Here is a 26,477-nt window from a genome sequence, read left to right as displayed (position 1 = left end):
TTTCAGTGACATAAAGTCCCATATTCCAAATATACCAGCAATTTAAGAAGAGGTGTCACTCTGCTGGCCAAGTTACACTGTCACTTAGAAACTACCCTGTTCCCATTTTAGAGATAAATTCTCAATTTATTGTTGCCATGCCCCTAAATTTAAAAACTTGCTTTTAAATATACTTCTCACTTTTGTAAGGTATACGCATGGTATGCACGGCATCTTTGGAATTATTGTCTAGTCATCTGAGACACAAACTTCAAATCAATGAAAAACTATCAACAGACTATACTGGTAGCTTTAATTTCAATCTTTTAATTCTATAATATGGCTTGAGTTAAAGTGACAGAAAAACAAGAATCTAAACACCCAAGACATCATTTTTCACCTATTAAATTATAAATTTTTAAAAATTATTACACCATAAAGCTGGCAAGGGTGCACTAAAAATGGGCATGCTCCTTCACTCCTGAAAGAAATGTAAATAACTATAACATTTTGGGAGAGGAATCTGGCATTATTTATCAGTATCTTTATCTAAGAATCCACTTTAAGAAATGACTTGAAATGTGAAAGAGAGATTATACCTAAAGATGTTTATTATGGTTTTATTTATTTATTCATTCATTCATTTACTTATTTATTTATTGGTCATGCTGTGCAGCTTGCGGGACCTTAGTTCTCCGACCAGGGATTGAACCCAGGCCCCGGAATTGGAAGCACGGGGTCCCAACCACTGGACCGCCTTATAGTTGTATTTTTAACAGTGAAAAGGTGAAAAAAAAAAAAATTATATCTAACTGTAGAGAAACAGTTACACATGGAAAATATGCAGCCTATAAAAAATATGTTGCTTGGTGAGAATTTTAAATAAGGTGGAAAAGTATTCATGAATAACTTTAAGTACAAAAAGACTAAAAATTATGTGAAAAGTAGGATCTCAATTGTGTAAACAAACACAGAAAAAAGGCTAGAAAAACACCAAAATGCTAATAATGGCTGAATCTAAATCTATTTTTATATACATATAATTTTTTTAAAAATCATGAACCTGTTTACTTTCATAAAAACAACAACAACGTAAAAAATAAACTTGCAAATAGTTACCTGGAGAATGAAAGAATTTCTCATATGCTCAGGTAAATTATCCAGCATTTCTGTGTAGCAGCGCATCAAACTCAACAGCCAAAAATTTCCAGAAGTGGAGTCTTCCTCTGCGGTATAAGTGAAGGGGTCCACCATGTAAATGACAACAGCTGGAGGGTAGGCTTGGCTGTCTGCAGAGTCAGGCTCCGTGGGAATTCCTATCCTCTCCCTTTCTGTAACGCTGTAGAGAGAGTCACTTATGAGATGCACAACATAAATATAAATTATACAAAATAAATCAATTCCAGAGCACACTGACTCCCTGGACGATGATTACAGATTAAATGCAACATTAATATGTACCAAAATGAAGGCAAACCAAATCAGTTAGCATCCAGATGGATGGAAAACAACAATATGCTCCTCTAAAACGGGAGATCTCTTTTTTAACTCCCCCCCACCACACCGTGGCTTCATTCTACAAAGATGTTTTATAATGCTGTTACATTAATAGTAAGAGCTTACTATTACTATTATCCATATATTATGTTCATATAATGAGTATTAACAGTAATATTAATTACATTAAGTATATTAATTAGTAAGTATATATTACCATTATACTAGTAATATAATAAGTTTATAAGAAGTTCTCAAATTTCTTAACACTGAACTATAGACTGACAGTTGTTACTCTCTTGAGGGAAGAAGAGAAATACCACCCTTTACAAGGTTTAGAGACTCATGAAGTCGAGGGGGCTGGGGGTGCAGAGGAAGAGTAGACAAGGGGTCCGAGCTGAAGCCACTCGTCTTGGTCAGAGTACCGTACCTTTCCTGTCCATCCTGTGAGGGCTGAGAGGAGCTCTGCCCAGGCTCAGTGTCTCCACCACAGCCTATGCTCCCTTGCGTTCTCTCTGCAGAGCTGGCCCCAGCGCTGGGGTTCTGCGCTCCGACACTACCACTGAATCCTGAAGAAGAGGTAGTGCTTATCTGGTTAATAATGGGAGCAGAGGCAGATGTCGAGGCCGGTGGCACAGAGGAACCAGATGCGGAGCTACTTGCTGCCGGGTTCACAGAACTGCCATTGGAGGTGGGATTAAATGCACTGCCAGCTGAGGGGGCTGCCGATCCTGGATTTGAAGCTAAAGGCCCCGCATTCCCAGGTGTAGCTTGTCCCTGTGCTGCTGCTGGTGGGGTCTGGTACTTAGGTGGTATCAACAGGCTGCTGTCGAGCTGCAGAGTGGCTAGATAAGGTGCTGAAAGTGTACACGCAGAGAGGTGACTTTAGGAATGTTCTGCAGTGTCTGGTTGAAGCAGATATTTAGAATAGTCACTTTTAAAAAAATTATGCTTCCAGGTTGCATTACTCTATGACACCCAAAATGCTATCTCTACCACTGAACATAGCTTGTATGTTCTGTAAACATGGAAATAAACATGGAGTTACTTATTATAAATTCTGGGCAAGAGCCTTATTTTGGGGGGGTGCGGGGGAGAGGAGAAAATCAATCATTTTTAACATTTTCCTTTCAGACTGATTCCATACGCCTTCACTGAAAACTGAGAGGCCATATATTCTACGGCCATCATGGTATATTATGCTCCTATGTGCATAAGGCTTTGTAAGCATCTAAGATTCTCTTGGGAATCTGGGTTAAAATAGAGCAGTTAATACCAAGTCATGCTGCTACATTTTCGAAATGTGGAGTAAATTAGATATGACTTCCTTAGGCTACTGTAAATAGCTTTTAAAGAATATACATGCACATAAAAATTAGCATTTAACTACTTAGAATGCAAAAATTAGACCTAAATAAATACAGTAATGGAACACTAACATTTCCCGAGACAAAAGAATTATAATGTGGCATGTCTAATAGGGAGCGGGGGAACGATTTGCTATTTCTCAAATTCTACTTTGCCAAATACATCCCCATTTACCTAGGTGATGGCGGCAAACTTGCGCATAAAGTTTGAGTCTGGAATGATTGTCACTCTCCTCGCTGCCCCACGGCTGGTTAAACCACTCACTCACAAGCTCTTCCGCCAGCTTCTGCGCCACGGTCTTCCCCACGCGCATGATCCCGTCGCGCAGCACTTTGCAGATAGGCTTGTGCTGCCCAAGCCTACACATCTGACGGCACAAAACAGATCGGCGTTTACAACAGGAACCACTCCTTCGTTCAGTACACATCGTTACCACGGAGATTCTTGACCATACACATGGAAGCATTTTCCTTTGTCTTTTAGCGTTACCACACGCAACCAAACCAACATTATATGCTGGTCCCTTCTGGTAATTATAATGTACCTGAAACTGTTCTCTGTCTCTCCAAAATCTGGACTAGGCTCTCTAAGGAAAAATGTTTCTTTTAAAGAAAAATGAATGTTTCTTCACCCCAACCACTTCCTCCAGCACAAGGGAAGATTGCTGAGCACTACCTGATTGCTAATGGTCAAATAAAGAATTAACCAGGTTCCTGCCGACTTAGGCTGACTGAGACATATGTCCACTAAAACCTCTTAAGTAATCCCGACTTATGATGTTCTCCCATAAGATAACATTAAAATTTTATGGGCCATCTGTTACATTGTTACAGACATTTGGAGATCACCAATAGCAGAGGCCATGGAAACAGTGGATATGCTGATCACTTTTTAAAAGTAAGTAGTTGTTTTAGCACAATGAGATTCTGTTACTGACGTGCAGGACATTAAATGGGTGCTTATGGCAGAGAATTAATATACCTGCACAAAGTAAGCTACCTAGCTACCTGTTCACCAGCAGAAGAGCCCATATTATTAGCCCTTACTAGAGTTGATGAACAGGAAGCTTACCAAGCCCCTAAAAATTCTCTAGTGTACACTCTTCTGAAGCAGGTACGCATTACTGCCAAAAGAGCAATCCTAAAATGATCTGGCAGTCGTTTTATGTTTTGTAACTTATGTTGAAAGCTTCATTCAAAAGAATGGCTGGGCTTTAAGACTGCTTAGACAAGTTTTCTGTGTTAGGGTAATTATGATTTAATGTTATTAGGCATCATGAACCAGGCACTGTTTAGAAATTACTGTATCCAAGGATTTCCTTCAGTGGCTTAAATGATGCCATTATCTCATACTTTAGCATCTTCTCACTTCTTTGTAGCAACACGTAAGTTTACTATTTCGTGTGTACTCATACATTTATAGATAGTGAATGTTCCGTTATGGAGTATTTTTGAAATTCAACTTGGCATCTTATTTAGCAAACACTTTTGTAATGCTTATAGTATGCCTGTTGCAGCTCTAAATACTTTATAAATACTAATTTTTCATTTATTCTTGTCAAATATAAAGATAACAGAAGTATAAGGTACAAAAACCTTAATGTCTATGTACTTTAGCAGAAGAAATGTGGCACTAACTCTTCAAAGACAGACATGATTCTAATTTTTCAAAAGTAAGAGGAAATCTATGTACTAGATATATAAAATTATCTAGGTGGCTTTTACATTACTATGGTTATCACATTATTAATCTGTACCAAAATTTTAGTATTAAGATGAATGGAGTGTTAAATAAAACATACAGGGACAGAGTCATTAAACTTATTATGATTCAAAAAATTTCAAGCTAAACATTTTTATACTGTTTTCAGGAACCCCCCCCCACCCCTAGAGTAGATGTGCTTTCTTTTCATAAAGCTCATCTTCTGAACAACCACTATCCCCTGGTGAGTAATACTTTTAAACTTGAGCACATAAATGGGGAAAAAACAGCTGACGGGACTTTAAGATGGGTGGTAAGGCTGGTAGAGGAAAATCTTTAAATCTAATAAAATATAAACGCTAAGATGGGAAAGCAATGTACTCCTTGAAAAACTTGCCAATGTAATCCTTTTCTTCATCCTCCAACTATGTGAAAATTTTCTTTGAGTCCTACTTTGAAAATATTTGTTCTTTAAAATTTAGTCACAACTAGAAACAACCTGAGGACTCGTATCATACAAACAATTTTCATCTTTCATGTCTTTCTCACCTCATATACAGCGCTCAAGTCCCTGAAAAAAGTTTTGGCTCCTTCGAGCAAGGCCTCATTTTCTGGACACACCACAATATAGGCAACGTCACGGTGGCCCCCGTATGGGTCCAACAACAGCCTCTCCCAAAATGGCAAGGAGAATGGTGAGATGGTGAGGAAGTCCTTGTCATAGCCTACCAGCAGAGTGGGGATGGGCAACGGCTCAGGAGATTCTTCAGAACCTAAAACAAGATTGCAGTTTAGGAAAGTGCTTGAGGGTCTGTTTCCCACAACCTCGACAACTGAGAATTCTCTGGTGCATTAGTCTTATTTCTGGCATCAGAAATTTTACTGTAGGTTGACATGATACTCTTAAAACTACTCTTCAAATCCTCTAATTAAATGGCCACTGATGAAGAACCTTAATTAAATGAGTCAGAACATGCTTATAAAGTTTCAGTAAGATCAGAGAGCAGACTAGAGCAGGTGAAAGGTAGTTTTCCAAACAGCACGATGTCATTTCCTTTAAGCTAAGCACTATAATCCTGACTCTGAGGAAGCTGACAGAGCTAGTTCAGAAGTTCATCCACATGAAAATGCAGTGAGGATCGTGAAGATGAGGAGACCCTAGCAGATAGTCTATTTAGGGCTTATTTGCCCCACTGACCTTGATTATGCCAAAGACATTTAGAAAAATTATCTCCAAAACTGACTACTGGAAAACAGGGAGATTATAAAACTTAATAGTCAGGAGGAAAAAGATTCTGTCAGTGAGGGAAGGACTTGACAGTAACTAAAGCTGCTTTTCACAGAACAAAAATCTGAAGGAGTTTAAACAGGGGAAAGATTCTACCGTAGGTTCCCCGTCCTGCCATTTTGTGGAACTGCTGCCAGGTGAGTGGTCCCTGCACGTGCTGGATATTCTCCCAGGTCCTGCCCGTGCGCTTCTTCTGGATGGCGTCTTGGAGAAAGGGCTGCAGGGACAACAGCATACGGACCACATCTTGGGAGGAGAGCATGCTGATGTCCAGCACTGGAAGAGAAATGAAATGAAAAGGAAGGGGAACCATAAAGGGGGGCTGGACACTCCTCCTCCTGCCATCATTGTGGACCTCAGCTACACTCCACGACAGAGACAGCACTGGCAGCAGGGTCGACTTATAATAGATTCTAAACTACCCGACTTAGGAGTCAAGAGGAAAGACAATCTTCTAAAGTAGAAGATAGTTTATTATTTATTATTGGAAATAATAAAAGGGAAAATAGTTTACTCTATATAAAAGAGGTTAACCACAGGATTGCCTGAAAGTGGAAAGGCAGATAGGCCTGACTTTTTAAAATCATACAGACTTGTTTCCAAGGCTGTTCTTAAGAAAAGAGAACGGCAAAAATTTCTTAATTATTGTTTCTTACTTTTAGTTTCTTAATTATTTTTATTTACAAATATCCATGTTTTGATTATGAGTGGGAAAAAGGAACTTGAAGCTTTTAAAAACTTTAAAAACTGATCTTAATGAAAATATTTTCACAAAATACAGAATAAAGAGAAAGACGACCTTCTACACAGGCAGAGGCACATGAAAACAGGGCAGAGGCAATGACAGGCCTGAAATTCATCTGTACAGAGAGGAAGGTAGGAGATTCATGGTTTCAGAACATGTTCTTTCTGCTAGCAAGAGGGTTTCTTAACCTAGAATTTGAAAAACCTCTGAAACTCCACCCCAAACTGCATATGCATGCATGAGCACAGGTGTATTTTACCCCAAGGGAGAAGGTCCATAATGCTCATCAAATTCTCAAAAAGATCTGAAGGAAGAACTACTTCAGATGGAGATGGTCAGCTATGAATCTGCACAGCTGGGTTCCTAAAGACCTTTCCTTCGTCTTGCTTTTCTAGCTGATTAGGAAAGTGGCATGGATGGAAATCTGTGATTTATTTACCAACTAAATCTGAAACACAGGGTGCTTAAGGGGTCTTAAGACATTTTTAGATGTGTCCCCACGTCAAACACAGGCTGCAACTTGATGGCACAGTTTTTGTTTTTCAATCTGGAATGAATTTCTCAGGAAATTTCATATGCAAATCTGGATTTCCAGCTTCTCTTGAAAAACTGGAAAACTGCCTGACAGCCCTGGGGCTCAGACCATCATATTCCTGGATGACCACCACTTGTTGGAGCCAAGGAGTAGCTGTCCCCTTCACACAGTTCTTGACGCTCCCCGCGCGCCTCCCCCCACCCCAGCTGGCCTGAGACTGAAGCAGCATTTATCACCTTGATCTTCAAGCCTGTGCTTCTTTTCTTCTTATAGGAAAGAAAAAAGTAAAGTACCTCTTGTACCCATGGCTCTATCAGAAGTAGGAAAGTGACACACCAAGAGAACCACAGGTTAGAGAAAAATAAAAGTAGAAGTAATTCTTTGTGAACTCTATTCCTGTGCATACAAAATAGAAAGTATGTTGGAAAACGACACAATTTAGGTCATTGCCTTTTGCAAACCTGGCTCTCCACATCATTCATTTACATTATCTGTCTGGTAGTTTTATGCATCTGAATTTGGAACCCACATCTCACCTACAATAAAATGTGCTATTCTTCATATCCAAAGATGCCACTACTGATCCATCCACACAGACTGCTTTTCTACCTGAAGGCCACTGTCTAGTAAAAGAAACCACCTAAGATAATCACCCACAATTCTTTAGGGGAAAGACTTTAATTCATAAATTCATGCAGCAGACATTAATTAAAGGCCCACTAAGTATAAGGCACTCTACTTAAACCTAAGCAGTTATAAAAATGAGTATAACCCTTGAAATACTTCCTCAGGAGTCTCCACCTCCAAGAGGTCTCCTTGCTTATATAACCTTCTCCCCTGCAAGACGGACTATTCTGAAGCAGGGTCCATGTTTCTGTCACACATAGACTCCTCCAGCTTGGCCTCTGCTCCCACCTGTCTACAGAAACAGCTCTTACCATGGTCAAAAGACTGGTTTAATCCTTATCTTAAAAGCTTGGCTGAATCTGAATGCCTGTTGACCACGCTCTCACTCATGAAACTTGGTTACATGGCAGAACTCAGTAAAGCTCTGTCCCAGGCCCTCCTCCCTTTCCATATAGTCCTCCTCCCCAGTGAGCTCTCCTCCTCCTCTGAGCCCCTGACTTGGGTTATCATCTATGTGCCATATACTCTTTCCCCTGAGCTCCAGGTCATAAAGTCCCAAGTGTCTACTTGACACCTCTACCTGGATATCTCAAGAGAAATCTTTAGAACTCCCAAAACTCAATTTATGACCTTTCTCCCCAGACCTGATATTCCTCCAGTACACTCATCTTTTTAAAATAATTTTATTTATTTATTTTTGGCTGAGTTGGGTCTTTGTTGCTGTGCGCGGGCTTTCTCTAGTTGTGGCAAGCAGGGTCTACCCTTTGGTGCAGTGCACGGGCTTCTCATTGTGGTGGCTTCTCTTGTTGCGGAGCACAGGCTCTAGGCTCGCGGGCTCTAGAGCGCAGGCTCAGCAGTTGTGGCGCATGGGCCTAGTTGCTCCGCGGCATGTAGGATCTTCCCTGACCAGGGATCGAACCAGTGTCCCCTGCATTGGCAGACAGATTCTTAACCAATGGTGCCACCAGGGAAGCTCCCAGTACACTTGTCTTTGAATGACACCACTGTCCATCTAGGTATACATGTCACAAATCTGGGTGTCTTCCTTAATATCTCACTCTCCCTGATCCCCCAAATCCAACCCATTTCCAAGTCCTGCAATAATACTTCCCAAGCATCTCTTAAATGTTTCCACTTCTTTTCCATCTCCTTTGCTAGGACACTAAGCCAAGCTACTGTTTCTTATTTCATCTACTGCAGGAACTTCTCAGTCTCCTCAAATCCATTCTCGCCATTTTCTAATCCACAGCCCACCTTATAGAGTACCTTTTTTCCTAACTACACAAATCTGATGTCAGTGTCTCTTCGTAAAACCCATCATTGACTTAAGACTCTTCGGATGAAGACCCGGTGCCCAGCATGTCTCAAAAGGCTCTTGACAAGCTAGCACTGCTGGTCTCTAGGCTTCTCTGAGTTCTCTGAAGGCCCCATGCTCTACATAACTCTGGGCCACTGCACTCGCCCCTCCTCTGCCTGGGACACGACTCCCCGCCCCCTCCCTCATCACCCAGTTAACCTGTACTCATCGTTGGGATCTCAAATGTTACTGCTGCTTCAAGGAAGTGTCCCCTGACATCCCGTGTTTTCATCACTTATAATGGTTTGCAATAATATGCTTATTTATTTATTTGATTCGAATAATTAAATAAATAAGCATATTATTTAACTGGAGGATGGAGGAGAAGGCTTATCCATTTTCCAAAATAGATTAGAAAGTCCCTGAGGGCAGGTACCTTGTCTCTTTCATTCACCATTTTATCCCCGCAGGACACATCACAGCATAGACAGTGAATCAATAAGGAAAGGGAACAGCAAGGCGCTCAGCACTCTTAGAGCCCAACTCCAAAGACGTTTATCAACTGGAGTTTTTAAGACAGTGACGTGCCCCAGGAATCACAATGCAAAGTAAAATGTGATCACTGTTACCAGAGACACAAAATACTGGGAAACCAGAGGAAAGAGAAAATACTCTGGTAATTGGATAGAAGGCTTCCTGGAAGAAGTATCATGGAAACTTGACCCAGAAGAAAGCGTAGACTTAAACATGAAAGGGTATGCAAATTATCAGTTTGTATAATCTAGACAACTTTTTTTCCACAAAATAATTACTCTTCTCCAAATGTGTTTCAATATAAAACATCTCCCCGTTCTTAACTTTAGGGTGATATCAAGATAGCTCTCACTTTAGTTATGTCTATTTTTTAATAAATGAAATTTAAAATTTTGTCATATATAACAAAGTAAAGAAAGTTTGCAAGTTATCATCACACCAAGACCATTTTCAAAGCAAATTTGTATTCTGGGAAACCTACCATTGCTATGAGGCCAAGAGTGCACAGTGGCACTTCTCACCAGAGCTTCATCCACTTTGCCACCTGTGGGATTATCCACATACTGCCGACCCTGCTCCAAGGCATTAAAGCATTCCGTCCAGTAATCATTATTATCTGCTTGCACCCGGTCGTAACTCCAGCTCACACAGGGAAGAGTTTGGCGATTGTTACAGGAAATGTAGTCCAGGAAACTCAGTGAAGCAAAAGGTTGCGTATGTTGATTCTGCAGGAGGAGGAGAAGGCTTATCGGTGGCTCCTGGGATTTTCTGGCTCCTTCCAGCTGCGGAAGGAAGGTGGTCTGACACATCATTAAGCGCCTTTCGGCAGCCTGACCAATATCAGAATTCTTCCCAAAAATATCCAACTCATCTTCCAGGAAGAGTCCCGAATTGTAACCAAGTTTGCGATTCATGATCGCACTAAACCCACAGGTACAGCGGTACTGGTCCTCATTGGAAGAATCGGGGATGTAAAGCCCAACATCCGCCCCTTTGATGTTCATGTTGCAGGCACAGATGCAACAGCTGTCAAAGTTTCTGTCTTTGAAGATATTCATCACGGAATCAGAAAGAATCAGAGTCACATAGAGACTGTGAGCTTCAGGAATTGGCTGCATGGTGGCGGGCTCCACAGAATTAAGAGGCCGTGTGGTAGAGGGGGTAGAGGCTGGTGACCCCTGATCGGTGCTGTCATATTTAACAGACCCTTGACCACTGGCAGTGCCCCCTCCTCTGGGAGTTCTTGGGGTCCTGGGGGTTCGTGGTGTGGGGACAGAGAAGCGAGGGGTTGCTGGAGATGGCAAAACTCCTGCTCCACTGTTGCTGGCTGGGGCAGCGCTGTTCAGCGTCACCGGGGTGTTCATCTGTGGTGTGTTCAGATAATCTGGATCTGCTAGGCTCCCGACACTAGGCACATTACTGCAACAAAGAGACAGCACCAAGTGAGAACGGGAGGCAGGTCACAGGTGCTGGAATACACACATAATCACCCCCAACCTGGCCTGTGCATTTCTTATGTATGTACGCTATCGCTTGGTTTATTCAGTTTTCGATTAAGCCTCATCTTAATCTTTTGAGGGAACTGTAACTATTTTTACAAGAAAACATGATGCTGGATTTGGGCAATGTAGTTTTGAAAACCTATGACCACTAAATAGAACTTTAACACTTGAGCTCAGATGCCAAAGTAGCTAGAAGACCATAGGATGAAATTTCCATCTAATTTGCAATTACATTTTTGTCATTTTTTGAAATTGAAATTCTGCCAGTGTACTTGTTCTCTGAGGCTATAATCTACATATGATTCTAAAGTAGTTATAATCAAATGCACATGAAAATTTAACATTTTTCTAATTTCCAAAATGTAGTCCTATCTAGGCTAGCATTTTTATAGTAATGAGTGACCATGAGGGAATTCTATTTTAGGAAACCCACTGGCCAGTACTATATTACAATTAATACAAATACTACACATGCTGCTAAAAGGACTTAGTATTAGTTAGGTAGCTGCCCAGAAGTATGTATATTGCATCACAGTTTCCAAACTTCTAACAGATTTCTGTAGGGTGGTAGGCAATTCGTTCATTTTTTTATTTTTCAATATGTCATGCATTATATAGCACAATTATTTTTAGCTCCCAGAGACTGATCACACTGTGCTACCTATTTTCTCATAAGCAGCGACTTCTTTTTGGAATAGCCACATGGAAAACAAAACAGTGTCTGCAATGTTCTGCTATTTTATTATTGTAATAAAATTTTCCTGATATATATTCTTAGATGTACATGTAAAACAGCGCAGGATTATTCTTTCCAGTTAGAAGGTATCAAAAGAAATAGATTTTTTAAATACTTAAAATTCTTCTGAAATCTGTTAATACTGTGCTTAAACTAATGTTCCTCCAATAAAGTACGTATTCATTCACTTATAATTTGAAAGAAGAATGTCATAAAGTAACGGCTCTTCAAATCATTTTCTTATGGTTTTTAATCAGCTATGCCTAACTTATCAACCTGAAAATCCAAATCAGTCACTGCAACGAAATGTTAAATCTGAGGCACAGTGGTATCTTTGAGTAAAGATAACAAATGACCCAGAAACCTTGATCAGCAATCATTGCTATCTCAGAGACCAAAATAATAAGTGTGTAATAATGATCTTTACTCTAATTGGACTCCTTTCAAATTTTTCTGTTCAACAAAACCCCCAAATTATTATGCAGTTCAGATCACAAAGGGAACTATGACGACTAACTGAAAACCTAAATAATTAAATTCCTCCCGAGGCAGTAAAAATGGTTTATCTTGTACAGTAACCTGACTTTTCCCACTCAATAAAAATGAATTGAGTACCCACCCCATGCTAGATGCTGCATACGCAACAGTGAGAAAGTAAGAAAAGTTAGCTCATAGCAAGTATGACCGGCATCAAGTGAGTGCTGCTGTGCTCTGTGATAAAGCGGGGGTCCAGGGCAATGGAGACCACAGCAGGAGGATTTCCCATAGCCTAGAATGTCCTGTCCAGTAAGTAAGGTAGTCACTACCCCCATGTGATGAATTTAAATCAACTTAAATAAAAATAAACATTCAGTCTTGATCTCAACTAGAAACATTTCAAATGGTGCACAGCTACAACATCAGGGTAGTGGATGCCGCACTGGAAGGTGCAGATACAAACACTCATTCCATCAGAGACAGTTCTGTTAACAGCACCCGTGTAGAATACCAAGAATCTGTGGGGTGGCAAAGGATAGATTCGATAGATCTAAACAATGATCTAAATTATTGGTTATTGAAACCATCATACAGCAAAGGGTTGCATGTCACTGTTTGAGAAGCTTGTGTGTGTAAGAGATTAAGCTGTGGAATGGGTTCGGAAGCTGTTGCACTACTTGCGAATGGCCTGCTAACTCCTGGTGTGCTAGTCGCTCTAGCTGTGCTGGACCAGTCTCAGATTAAATAAGCTAGGGCACAACTGGAGAACAGCAGCAGAGAACTAGCCAGGCCCTCCCATCCAGGGTGCTTTTGAACACATGCTTTCACACTGCTGGTGGTTGTGGAAGTACTCAGAGTTCTCAGAAAAAAATCTTATGTGGGAAGTAGGGCAAGATAACCCCGTTCTAAAGAAGGGAAGACCCAGTAAAATGGTCATTTAAGGCCATACAGAGACTAAACAAAAAAGGCAGGAATCTGAGCCCTATGACTCTATAGCTGTACTTCCCCAAGTCTAATGTTCTTTTAAACCACTTCTCTGCCACACTTTTTCATTCCCATACAGACTTTACATACACAAGCATAAAGCCTGTTTATAAAATTAAACTTGATTTCATCAAGATGATTTTTATATGAGGTCACAAAGAAGTAGCCCACAGACTGGACTGGATCATAAATTTTTCTTAGCTCCTAGAATGTAACTCTGGATTAACTGTCAACACGTTTTTGGTTTTTTTTTTGCCGGTGGGGGGCGCGGTGTGCCTTGCCGCATGGCTTGCAGGATCTTAGTTTCCCGACCAGGGATTGAACCTGTGCCCTAGGCAGTGAAAGCACGGAGTCCTAACCACTGGACCACCAGGGAATTTGCAACTGTCAACATTTTTAAAAAGGAAATACGTTGATACATTTAATTCCAGGTCTCCAATTCCCTGTATTTGAATAGCAAAAAAAAAAAAAAAGTCTCTTTAAAAGGGGTGTACTCTCAACAGTTCATCACTGACCCTGCTCGCTCCCACTGCCTCTCACAATGACGCCGAGCATCAGTAGTGCCAAGTCTTTTGCTTTGCCCAGTCCATTTCATCCACATATTGCTTACCTGGTCCTGATAGAAATTTGAGTTTGTGGTCTTTTATTTTATGGAATTTAAATTATTTTATTAAGAAATTATCACTCAAAGGGGAAACTGATTCTACACTGCTGCAGTAAGAACTTTTTTGGCAACAGTATGAAACATGTCCAAGCTACAATAAACACTTCCTTTTCCTTCCCCCGTATCACAGCACCATTCTGTTGCTGCTTTCTTACATGACATGGGGTCAATAACAGAGAAATTATCATGTGAATACTTCATTTTAAAGTGCCTTAAGTAAACACATTTGAAATCATCAAATTATATAAAGCAAAGTACTTACCACCATCACCCTAAAAATATTACCCACTCCAACTAATGCTTGATTCTGTGATAGACACTGATTTTACACTGAATGACCATGAACATCATGGTTCTCTATACAAATAACCTTAATTTTTCCATGTATATGAAATTTAGTATAGAAAATTTTCAACGTATATTTTCAACAGAAAATAATATGCACAAAAACATGAATGGCCAATAAAGGACAGTTTCAAATGAAATGCTGTCATCATTTAAAGTAAATATTTAGTTAAGATAAAAATCAGGAAGCAACCTAAGTGTCCATCAACAGCTGAATGGATAAAGAAGATGTGGCACAGTGCTCGCTTCGGCAGCACATATACTAAAACTGGAACGATACAGAGAAGATTAGCATGGCCCCTGCGCAAGGATAAGATGTTAAAAATAAACAAACACTTAAAAAAAAGAAGATCACGATAGAACTATTAAAACAAAACAAAAAAACAAACAAAAAAGAAGATGTGGCACATATATACAATGGAATATTACTCAGGCATAAAAAGAAATGAAATTGAGTTATTTGCAGTGAGGTGGATGGACCTGGAGTCTGTCATACAGAGTGAACTAAGTCAGAAAGAGAAAAATAAATGCTGTATGCTAACACATATATATGGAATCTAAAAAAAAAGGTTCTGAAGAACCTAGGGGCAGGACAGGAATAAAGACACAGACATAGAGAATGGACTTGAGGACACGGGGAGGGGGAAGGGTAAGCCGGGATGAAATGACAGAGAGGCATGGACATATATACACTACCAAATGTAAAAGAGACAGCTAGTGGGAAGCAGCCACATAGCACAGGGAGATCAGCTTGGTGCTTTGTGACCACCTAGAGGGGTGGGATAGGGAGGGTGGGAGGGAGACGCAAGAGGGTGGAGATATGAGGATATATGTATATGTATAGCTGATTCACTCTGTTATAAAGCAGAAACTAACACACCATTGTAAAGCAATTAAACTCCAGTAAAGATGTTAAAAAAAAATCATATTAGATACAGCAGATAACTCGACACAATCCCAGCACATACTTGTAGCCATCTCTAATGAAAGTGGCTGCAGGTGGCATGGGCAGTTGTTCAATTTTAGGAGGGATTGCCCACGAAGGCCGAAACAGACAGGCATCAGGAATCTTCAGAGGTAGCAGGCATTGGCTCGGCAACATCTTCAGTGGAGCAAACATGGAGGATCCCACAAAAGGTTGAAAAGTTGGAACTTTGTGCACATATGAAAAGTCCTGTGACAACAAAGTGGGGCTGGTGATAATGCTAGTAAACAACTTTAGGACACACCATAATAGCAACAAAAATCACTATAATTTAATACTTCTCTTTTATCTGATCAACAGAAAAATGCTAAAGCCAAAATTTTAACTTAATCAAAAGACACTATAATTACCTCATGACCTAATTCAGAGAACTCTTAGGAACTTATGTATACATGGCATACAGACAACACTATTTTAAAGAAGTTGTATAAAAATTTGCTTTCAAACCACCCTGTCTTTGTATAACTAATATATTGGCAATTACCTTTATTTCCTCTGGCTTGGGACTTCCTAACCCGTCTTCCACTTCCATTTTGAATTCAGTGAGCTGTGTAGAAACCATACTGACCATAGGGCTCTCCATCATGCCTAATGCTGTCACTGTCTCTGAACTGATTCCATCTTTATAATTCATCACAGGAGAAAATGCAGGGTGCTGTTCCAAAGAAGGAGGGGTGGGGAACATCCTTTGCAGGTCTGCAACTGCTAAAAAAATAAAGATAAAAAATAAGAAAAAAAAATTTGTAACAGGCCTGACTGCTAAAAAAAAAGAAAACAACCTAGTTCATAGGCAGGCCCTCTAGTTGGCATCAGAAATAATGCTGATTGAATGGTCATATCAGTTACATAATAGACTATTAATAATGGAAGTATCTAAGAAGAAGGCCATCAGCAGAAAAGTATCCTTTGCTGCAACTTTATCACTATCCTCTTGATGCTTTATGATTTGGCTTCACATTAATTATGTGAACAAAGTCTACATAACATACATTTTTTCTTCCAACAATTGATTCCCTGAAAAATCTAAGGAGATGAAACTTCATAGTCAGGGTCAATAATCCTATCTAGAACCAAAAGACAATTTATTGAAAATCAGCTGGGAAAAAAGTACCTTTTAAGAAACACTTAGATCAGTGATTCTCAACCTTTAAAAAAAATCATTGTTATATACATGAGGTTAACCATCATCACTAATAGTGTCTCATTAAGGGACTGATTCTTAAGTAGGAGTGTATGCAATGAAATGCAAGTTGCGGTTGTGAAATTTGGCCACTAGGGGGTGTCCTGTACAGCAAATTTACTGACACATTTGGAGCCACAAGTTCAAATCAGTGATTTGGAATCATATCTGGTGTCCCAATTTCCAATCACATTGCTCCTTCTAGCAACTTCAATATTTAAACAGGTAAACAGTAACCACTGAACAGATCTTAATATGACTTACAGCTCTGAATCAGAAATTAATAAAGAATAGCTGTACCATGCTCTGACCTGAGCTAGAGTCTAAGGTAGGGCTGTATAGAGAAGCAGCGGTGGGCTGGGTTCCCCAACCCACGTGCTCCCAGCACAGCGCTGCTGTGGTCTGGTCACTTCCTCCCTCATGGCCTCAGTTCCATCATCTAAAAGGGAAGGCTTGACTAGATGTGTGATTCTCATTCGGCTTGCTTTCTTTCCTTTGTTTATGGGGGGAAGGGAAAGCCTCCATGATATGGAGCAGAAAAAAGGTGAGAACCTCTGCATTAGGCTATTTTTACCATGTTTCCTAGTTAAACAATTATATAATCCTGAATAATTTCCCTCTCTTGGCCTCAGGGGCCAACAGGGGGAGAACAAGGCCAACAGGCAGGGTTTCAGATCTAAATTTTCACTTCCATTAAGAGAAGCTGCACTTCTATTTATTTTCTACAGTATAATTCTGTATGAGATTTCATTAGACAAAATGGTACCTGCTGCTGCTAAGGAAAAAAATTTTTAAAAGACAGAAAAGAAGAAGAAAACCTACAACCCCCAAGGTGATCTTCAAGGCACCTTTCTGTGACAGTATTTTACCCTTAAGAACATATAACAATTCACAGAATTAGGGATACAAGCCAAGCCAGAAACTATCATAGAACCATTGGACAGACTATATAATTGATAAGTTCTGTGGCTGAAAAACAGCTCTTCAGATGTAGCACCAACCAGATCAACACATTTTTTTTAAAACAAGGCTAAAGACTTTAATATAAAGTTGAAGTACATTCAAAATATAAAGTTGAAATACATTCATCATCTTTAACTTTTAGCACCTATACCTTTTCCCAAGCCAAAGAGCAGCTACTGGTCAATTTTAACATAAAATTAATTTGTAAGTGGAGTATTTTAAACCACAAGTCTGCTTCATAAAATCTTCACACTCATATTACATGACAAATCTTAATTAACAAAGTATTTGGAAAATATGAAACTATAAATTCACTTTGAGTTAAAATGACAGTGAACTTAAACATAGCCTTTCCTTAATTTATTAAGTATTTGGGCTGTGGTACAAAATTTTATCCTCAAATTATTTTATTAAATTTGTTTTTAAACCTTCCCTAAGAAATGTAATAAAGGCATTTTTCCATTCAGGGCTACTCAACTTCTTTGATGTTACCTAACACAGTTATGTATCTCAGTTTTCAAAGCCTCAGCCACCTTGATAATTTTTGTCAAAGGTAAAAGAGAACATACACAAAAAGCATGGATGAAATGAGATTCCACCTGCCAGAGATTCATGTTAAAAAGTGGTCTTCACCATTCTTATTATCAGATATTCTTCAGGAAGACTCCTAACCTCTCTAGCTTCAATTTCCTCATCTACAAAATGAGAATAATATTTCCCTCATTTTTTTTTGCACATTAAATGAGATAAAGTATACACTGAAGTGAACACTTTGCCAGGTACGTCTAAACACTCATAAAGTGATGAGAGTCGGCAATAATTAGCCCTTCCTCCCAATTTTGGTTTGATTAGAAAAAGATGGAAATGCTGTTCAGTCACAGGGAATGAATTTCTGAAAAGAAATCACCCTAAATAAGTTTTGAGATGAAAAACAGGGAACTGGACTCAAACTGGGTACGGCAGAAAGAAAACAGAAACCCAGAGAAACATTCTGGTCCTCCAAAGTAGAAATACATGGCTTGCCTGTTCAATTTTCTTCCCATAAAATGACTAAAGTGAGTGTGGGGAACAGATACCAGGATGGACTGGAGTTGACATGTCTTTCCCACAATGCTCCACTTACTTATACCCACCTATCCTCAAGATCCACTGCACTTCAGCAGGAGCTCACCATTAAGGACACCAACCATCTCCTATTCTGAACATCAAGTATTTATGCACAAGACTGAAGCCCTCCAACAAAAGCATCATCACTAATTTCTCAGTATTCTTCCCAGCCCAGAGCACCTAGCAGAGTCCCTCACAAATAGTAAGTGTTTTTTTGCGGTACGCGGGCCCCTCACTGTTGTGGCCTCTCCCGTTGCGGAGCACAGGCTCTGGACGCGCAGGCTCAGAGGGCATGGCTCATGGGCCCAGCCGCTCCACGGCATGTGGGATCTTCCCGGACCGGGGCACCAACCCGTGTCCCCTCATCGGCAGGTGGACTCTCAACCACTGCGCCACCAGGGAAGCCCAGTAAGTGTTCTTGTAGAATAAAATGTCCAACTCTTTCATTTTGCCTCCTCAAAGACCCATACTTCAAAATTGACATTCTTTCAAACACAAAAATTCATAAGCGACTGGTTAACAATAAAACCTAAGAAAAACACTTCTGTTTTAATTAATATAACACAATACTATCTTGACATAGACTTGATACTAAACTAAACCTCACTGATACTGTGTGTCGCTTTCTTTCATTAGTATATACACAAATGAATAATTACGGACCTATGCTGTCCAACACAGTATCCACTAGCCACATGGCTACGGAGCATTCAAAATGGGCCCCATCCAACCTGAGATGAGCTGCATGTATAAAATATACCCCAGATTCCAAACAGTTAGCACAAAAATGGATTGTAAAACATCTAAATATTTTTATGCTGACTACATATAAAAATGACAATGTTTTGGATACACTGAGTTAAAATATATTATTAAAATTAATTTTACATGATTCTTTTTACTTTTTTAATTTAACTATTAGAAAATTTAAAATTACTTATGTGGCCCTCCTTTGTGGCTTACCTTGCACTTCTGTTGGATGGTGTTATTCTAGACATTACATATTATATGTCTCTCCACTTTCATGTACAGTAAGCTACTGCAGAGATGATAGTTTCTTGCCATGCCATTTTCATTGCCATGTCTTGGGAGGAAATACTATGTATATGTCCCCCCACACACACTTATACACACATACTTTGACACATTAATAAGATCCTCTTGACCTTGGTTTATCTGTATTTTCCTCATGCCAATATTTCTGCTATATTTCAAATTAATTAATTTTTATAACCTGTACTTTATCATAAAATTCTGAGTAGCTTCTTTTTGAAACAATTCCTTTTGGAATAAAAGAGAGAGAAAGAAGAGAGAGTACACCATATACTTTACTGGGTAATGACACTTACTAGCAGGATGGTTTGTGAATGAATAATCTTGGACAAATTATCAGACATTTTAACATTTAACATCGCTACATATCACTTAATGTCAAAAAAAAGCAGGAGTAACTGGTTAATAAATACAAGGGAAAAATTCATTCATCTGTCCTATTCCAGATGAATCTACTTTAATCATGTTTCTTTTAATCTGTGAGTTTCATGTTTGTAAAATTCTGCAGTGCAGAGTAATAAAAAAAGAAAAATGTTTAATTAAAAAAAACTACAGCAACTGGCTGGCTATCATCATTCATTTTCATACATGTCATGCTTGAGAAAGCTTTGCATATTTTAAAAAGCTATGGATCCACTAAAGCTGTCAAAATCCAATCTCTGTATACTTCACACTTCTACATTTGAGTAAATCAGCACTACATTTACAGGTTCATAAAACTTTTTCACTCATCCCTATGACATGGTGGTTTTTCCCCTCAATTTGCTCTCATTACCAGCTGAATTAATGAGAAGATATTAAAGAATGATTTGCAATGGAATTGTGTTTCAGCTTCAGAGTATCCATATAAGCTATCCTGACTTTCTTTTCTCTTGTGGAATGTTTCTTAGGGTAAAGAATAAGTAGAGAAAAGGAAGTTTCTCTTTTTGCCCACATACGTAATAAAACTAGTTGATCTCTTAAGGAAACACAAAAACTTCAGTATCTGTTGGAAAAAGGACCACAGAAAACAAACATTCATTATCCTTGTGTGAATTAAATTTATGAAAACTGAAACATTTTACACAAGCTCTTGCAGTGGAATATCGCTATGAAAACCACTATGCAGCATTTATCCTACTAGGAAAGGGCTATTGCAAAAATAAACCTAAAACATGTTTTTCACATTTTAAACCACAGAAGTTAATTTGAAAACAAAAGGAAAAGGAATTCAAATTTAAATGGGTCTCTTAGCTGCCTGCCACCTTAGGAACACCAATTTATACAAGTTTTAATTCACTGCCAGTATTTTGTTAAAATGGGGGAAAGGAGGGGAATCTCAGACAAGGCACCACTGAGTATGAAAACATAATATGTAAATTATAAGCTGAAGCTCAGTTTCCTTTTCTTACTTGGTGGGTAAGGAACAGCAGCTCTTCCATCCTTCCCAAGAGGTCGGTCTTCTGTCCCAACTGTAGGCATTTTTGATGAGCGTAGTGCAGGTGACACAGCCTAAGAACAGATTATTATTGTTAAAGCTGAGTAACGCATTTGTATGTAAGTAGGGTGACAGTCCACTATTCCTTAGAGTGTATGCCTATTGATATTTTAAAATAAAGGAAAGATGCTTCCTCACATAGCATTCATCAGGTGAACTTCTAGAAATACCAGCAGACAGTGACACAGAAGAGATGGTTACAAGCTTATCAAGTATGAGAAACAGACTGACTGAGTCTTCTTGTCACGGATCTGGTGAGAGCAGACTGTGCCATCAAAGCAGAGCTTGCAGACCTTCAGCAAATCTTCCCTCCCAGGTCATTAGAGACGCAGTTTCAGGGACACAATAATCACATTAGGGTGGTACCTCCGAGTAGTGATTGGTTATCAGTCTGGTTTTCCTTCTGTTTGGAAGCAGGCAGCTAAAAGGAAGGACCTCAAGCCCTCCCAAACTATTATTCTTTTATTTTTCACCACAAAAAAAATACATATCTCCTATTCCTATTTCTACAGTTACTGTTCATCTTCATGAAAAATAACCTTATCTCACAAAATTATTGAAATGCACAGAGAAGGTTTTTCTCTGATTTGTTATTCAAAACAAATGAAGTCCCTTAGTAGGCAAGATTATCTTTAAGAACTCAAAGGAATTGATGGCAAGATAAAATAAAGCAGAAAGATTCTCACAAATAGACGGCCTTTTACTTATGTACACTTATTCAATATCATAGAGTTGAAACATATAAAATTAACTTTAAAACCTATGAGATGAAAACTTGGACAACAGTCTCCCAATTCCAGTTACTAATAAGATGAATTAGTAAAATGATTCTAAGGTAAACTGTTCGCTTGATTAAATGTCAGGCTAGAACTCAAAGTAGAAACAATCATTTCAGAGAAATGAAAATTAGATAAACAATGTCCAATCTCCTTTGCATATTAACATTACTAACAATATATTCAAACAACAGAATAAACATTTATTCATTTAGTCCAATAGTAATTCATAATTTATACAGAGAGTAAGGACAATGGCTCAGAGCACAGCGATCACTAGGGATGGTGGCTGTGAACAGCAACCAGGCTACTCGACGGTTTGTTTATTTTCTTTTCTTACATCTCCCTTTCTACTTCTTTTTGATTCCTTTACTTTTCATACTTTCTTCCCACCGTCACCACACCAAAGCATCTGAACTAGCCCTCGTTAAAACCAATCCTAGATAATGCATGGCTTAATGGAGACAGTCAAGTTCAAAAAGGATCTCCAATGCCTGGGTCACAGAATAAGGAAACGTGTCATTTCTTCTGCTAAAGTTTTTCACATTGCCATGTCCTTTCCCTTCATGCAGCCACTGCCCGATTTTCGGTCCTCATGTCTCAATCCAACAAGTTACCAAATAGTACTCCTGCTTTCTGTGTATCGGACTGATGGAAGACAACACTCACTTCTACCAGGTCAGTTCCACAATCAGCAGCCTCCGGAAGAGCACATTACCAGTACAGTTTGAAGTCTAAAGCCTTAAGAGTGGCCACAAACCTTCCCAGCCCCACCAATCTTTACCCTCCATTCAGAAAACAGATCCACATGCACACTGTCCCCCAAAGCCCAGCTAGTTCATTCTTGTAGCTTAACCAAGGCTCCTTCCAGGCTCAAAGTAACATTCCTCCCCTGCCTCCCCCTAACCTAGTCTTTCCACATTTCAAGTCAATTTCGTTCTTTAAGGTTATTATTATCTCCTCATCTTCTAAGTACTTAGAATAGTAATGGTGTACAATATCTGTTAATCGGATACATTTTATTTTAAAGTGAGAAGGGGCTGTAGAAATCTGATTCCTACTTAACTTAACCTTCAAGGTTTTACTTAGACACTGCTTGCCTGTCATGTTGCACTTGAACATGTAGCGTCTTTAGATTCAGGTCAATTACTGCCCTCACAGGACTCAGTATATTTTTAACTTTATTTATATGCTATTTCTCCTGAAGTCTGTGAGTATCTCAAGTATAAGAGTGGTAATTTAATTTTATCTGTAAACCTAGGGTACCTGCCACAAAGGAACTGATCATTAAATGATTAACGAATACATGTAAACTGGATAGATGGGAAAGTAAATATATAAATGAAAGAAAAATAAACTAATAAACTGACCTCCTTGAAGAGGGGCCTATCTTACTCATCTCTAGGTCCGCCAGAGATAACAGGCACTTTTATTTGCACAAAGGTACAGGGTTAGTTAGGAGGACGAGGACACAAATTTCCTGACTTAGCTCAGTTACTCTCCAGAGAATTATAAATTCCTATCTGTCACTTTAATCATATGACGCCTTGTATTATTTAACGTCTATGTGTATAAATTCTATTTCCCAACTTACGATGCTATAATCCTAAAAAGTATGTATCATACTTGTAATCGCTCTCAAAATGTTGACTAACCTATGACTTATTAGATGAATAAAAAGTTATATGGGCATTATTTTTAAAATCTGAGCTAAAGGGGCTACATAATACATTCCTGTTAGTCTCATGATATTGAGAAGGATTTTTTTTTAAATGTGTAAGATTTTAATATTTACAACAGGAATAACACTAATGGAAAAAAAGCCATCAACAAACAAAACCCAAGGGGTATTACAGACTACACTAATAACTTTTAGAATCCTTTCAAGGTATACAAACGTTTTTGAAGAACATTCAGAACCTGAAATAAGAGCCCCCAGTCCAGTAGACCAAACTATAAAGAAATACTGAAACACTGATATAAGTCCATGCACTTAAGTGAATTTTTGTTTGTGTAGCCAAAGCAGACTCACCCCAAGTTCGTCGTCATCAGAATTATCAAAGATGTTGTCTAAGTCATGAAGGGAAGGCGCCAGATCTGTCACCTGTGTAAGGCTACTGGAGCCAGCCCTGCCAGCAGCACTATCCTGCCGAACATCTGTGGGAAAGGAGGCAAAAGGCACAGAATGAGCAACTTCATCAAGGGAGAAGGAGTGAGGAGAGGACAATGAGCAAGCCCTGCCTGTGAACTGTTTCCCTATGTTTTCGGTTAAATTTAGAGACAATTACTGCCACATACGTTTATTAGTTTTGAAAGGAACTGAAAAATACATTAAAGATGAGATCAAATTATTGCTATTACAATAAGGATATAATTTTAAATAGAGAAGCATCTCCCTCGCATTTTAATTTAGCAACAATCCAAGTGAGGCAAATAATCATTGTACACACCTGTTTTAGTAGAACTGAAAAGGGACATGGCATTTTTCCCTTCAGGCACCGGCGTGGAATGACCTGGTGTAGTGACATCCTTGGTACCAAATCCATCCTCTGACTGTATAATAAATTCAGCCAAACAAAACACATGAACACCAACCCAAAGTGTGGAATATGAGGGAGAACACAAAGAATTAGAGGGTAGAATGGAACTTGTTATGAGCACAAGTATGATAAACCATGGTCTATGCAACCAAAGGAAATAAAAGATATGTCCTTTTCCCTGAATTTAAACCGAACCAAAAACTCCCACGCTTTTCCCCTCAATCTGAGTCAGTCAGGGTTTTATGCCTCAATGGTACTGGTGGCATTTGATTACAGACCTGCCATGGTGTTAAAAGCTGCCTTTAATATAATATTTTGGATGCTGAATTATGCTTCAAGCTTTTTGGATCTAGATAGATCTCTGTAAAGGACTCTAAGAAGTATTCTCCTGGACTATACTGGTCTCTTTTGTCTTACTTCCTCTATTCTTAAGAATACCTCTTTAAATGGCCCAGTATTTTAGAATGTTTTAAAACTTAAAGCTAAAGACAGCAGACACCCACAGTACTCATTTTTATGACAATGGAACCAGTAAAATTATACTGACACAGTCTTGGAGTGGTGTTGGTATTAATTCAGAGAGACATAGAGGTATAAAGCGCTTGGCACAGTAAACACAGTGAGCGCTCAATAAACAGTAGATATTGTTACCAAGATTTTTTCTTACATTTTGGGTATTTTGGAATAATAATTAAAAAGAAATAAGCAGGGAGCATAGGCCAACAAGAATTAGCATATGAGAGGAAACATGCACTGTACAAGCTATAGCCTGGAAAATATGAGGCTTCATTTATGTTCGGCTGACTTTTGAACAAAGGTGAGCCATGACATAAAAAGGAACAATACGCTGTTCGATACAATAGTACCAAGAGCATGAATATGGGGACAGAGCAATCAGGCAAGACTATCTCAAACATTCTGCCTCCAAAGTCTTCCCACACGTGTTGTACTGACATAGACTGAAACCCACACCAGGCTGGACTCTCTCTATGTTAAATGGTACCTTATTCTTTTTCAGGGAATCTTTCTCTGTCCCTTGTTTGCATTTTTTGTTCGCTGTGAAGATGTATTTTATGTCACCGTCCTCAAAGGTGTACGGGTCATTGACTTCTCCCAAACTGTCTCCAGGTTGTTGTGATAGAGGCAATGGGTCAAGGAAGTGGAGTGGCTGCATCTGGGGCTGCTTGTCTTGCCATATTTTAAACCGTTTGTTAGGTTGTGCTAAGAGTCTGAAAGAGAAAACAAATGATAATTTAAGCAAGAAACATAAAAAGATTAGATTTTTTTAAAGCAACTTTTAATGATATAAAGCATTTGTAAAGCTTAAACTAAACTTAAAAAAAAAACACCTAAAGGGCTTCCCTGGTGGCGCAGTGGTTGAGAGTCGCCTGCTGATGCAGGGGACACGGGTTCGTGCCCGGGTCTGGGAAGATCCCACATGCCTTGGAGCGGCTGGGCCCATGAGCCATGGCCGCTGAACCTGCGTGTCCGGAGCCTGTGCTCCGCAACGGGAGAGGCCACAACAGTGAGAGGCCCGCGTACCGCAAAAAAAAAAAAAGAAAAAAAGAACACCTAAAAATTCACCTACAAGTGTATTTTAGAGATTGTATTCACAATTAAATAAATCTCAGTAGTTTTTATCAAGAACATATACTTTTGTCTCTGATTCCATGGATTCCACTTAAGAGCATAGGTGGGCTCTGACAACAGACTGTCCAGGTTCAAATTCCACCTGTGTCATTTACTAACCGCATGACCCTAGTTTTTTTCTCAGCTATGAAATTAAGGTAGCAATACAGTTGTGGTGAAAATTAAATGAGATAATCTGTGTAAACTGTTTAGAATAATGGGTAGCTCAAAAGCACTCTGAAGTATTATTACTAGATGCGTGATACATACCTGAATGCATGCAAAGCCTTCCTTAGAAGTGTCAACACACAAAGAGGGCACTGACCACAATATGGAAGGTCCCATAAAGCTATATTCTTTGATTAACAAACAGCAGGCCAAAAATAAAGCGATACTAGTATAGCTAAATCCTATGATGAAACCTTTTTATGCCAGCATTTAAGTAATGACGTGTGTTAAACCTCATGATGGATAAAGCATTTGACTTT

At 39.1% G+C, this 26,477-nt stretch overlaps 1 protein-coding gene across 1 annotated transcript in view; it reads right to left on the bottom strand.

The window, feature by feature from the left end:
* MED13L (mediator complex subunit 13L) overlaps positions 1 to 26,477 on the bottom strand; it is a gene marked incomplete at both ends in the record, with an annotated part of 282,492 nt that overhangs the window by 17,186 nt on the left and 238,829 nt on the right. The window contains 12 exons of the mRNA XM_079717163.1: positions 1,099 to 1,318; positions 1,907 to 2,333; positions 3,019 to 3,211; positions 5,095 to 5,318; positions 5,930 to 6,109; positions 10,053 to 10,990; positions 15,248 to 15,453; positions 15,749 to 15,969; positions 20,959 to 21,058; positions 23,853 to 23,977; positions 24,271 to 24,373; positions 25,364 to 25,589. Of these exons, the coding sequence (XP_079573289.1) occupies positions 1,099 to 1,318; positions 1,907 to 2,333; positions 3,019 to 3,211; positions 5,095 to 5,318; positions 5,930 to 6,109; positions 10,053 to 10,990; positions 15,248 to 15,453; positions 15,749 to 15,969; positions 20,959 to 21,058; positions 23,853 to 23,977; positions 24,271 to 24,373; positions 25,364 to 25,589 (3,163 nt within the window). The remainder of the gene's footprint in view (positions 1 to 1,098; positions 1,319 to 1,906; positions 2,334 to 3,018; positions 3,212 to 5,094; positions 5,319 to 5,929; positions 6,110 to 10,052; positions 10,991 to 15,247; positions 15,454 to 15,748; positions 15,970 to 20,958; positions 21,059 to 23,852; positions 23,978 to 24,270; positions 24,374 to 25,363; positions 25,590 to 26,477) is intronic.

This window comes from Hyperoodon ampullatus (assembly GCF_949752795.1).
Source record: "Hyperoodon ampullatus genome assembly, chromosome: 13".
Classification (NCBI taxonomy): domain Eukaryota; kingdom Metazoa; phylum Chordata; class Mammalia; order Artiodactyla; family Ziphiidae; genus Hyperoodon; species Hyperoodon ampullatus.
This window is presented reverse-complemented; position numbering and strand designations above follow the sequence as displayed.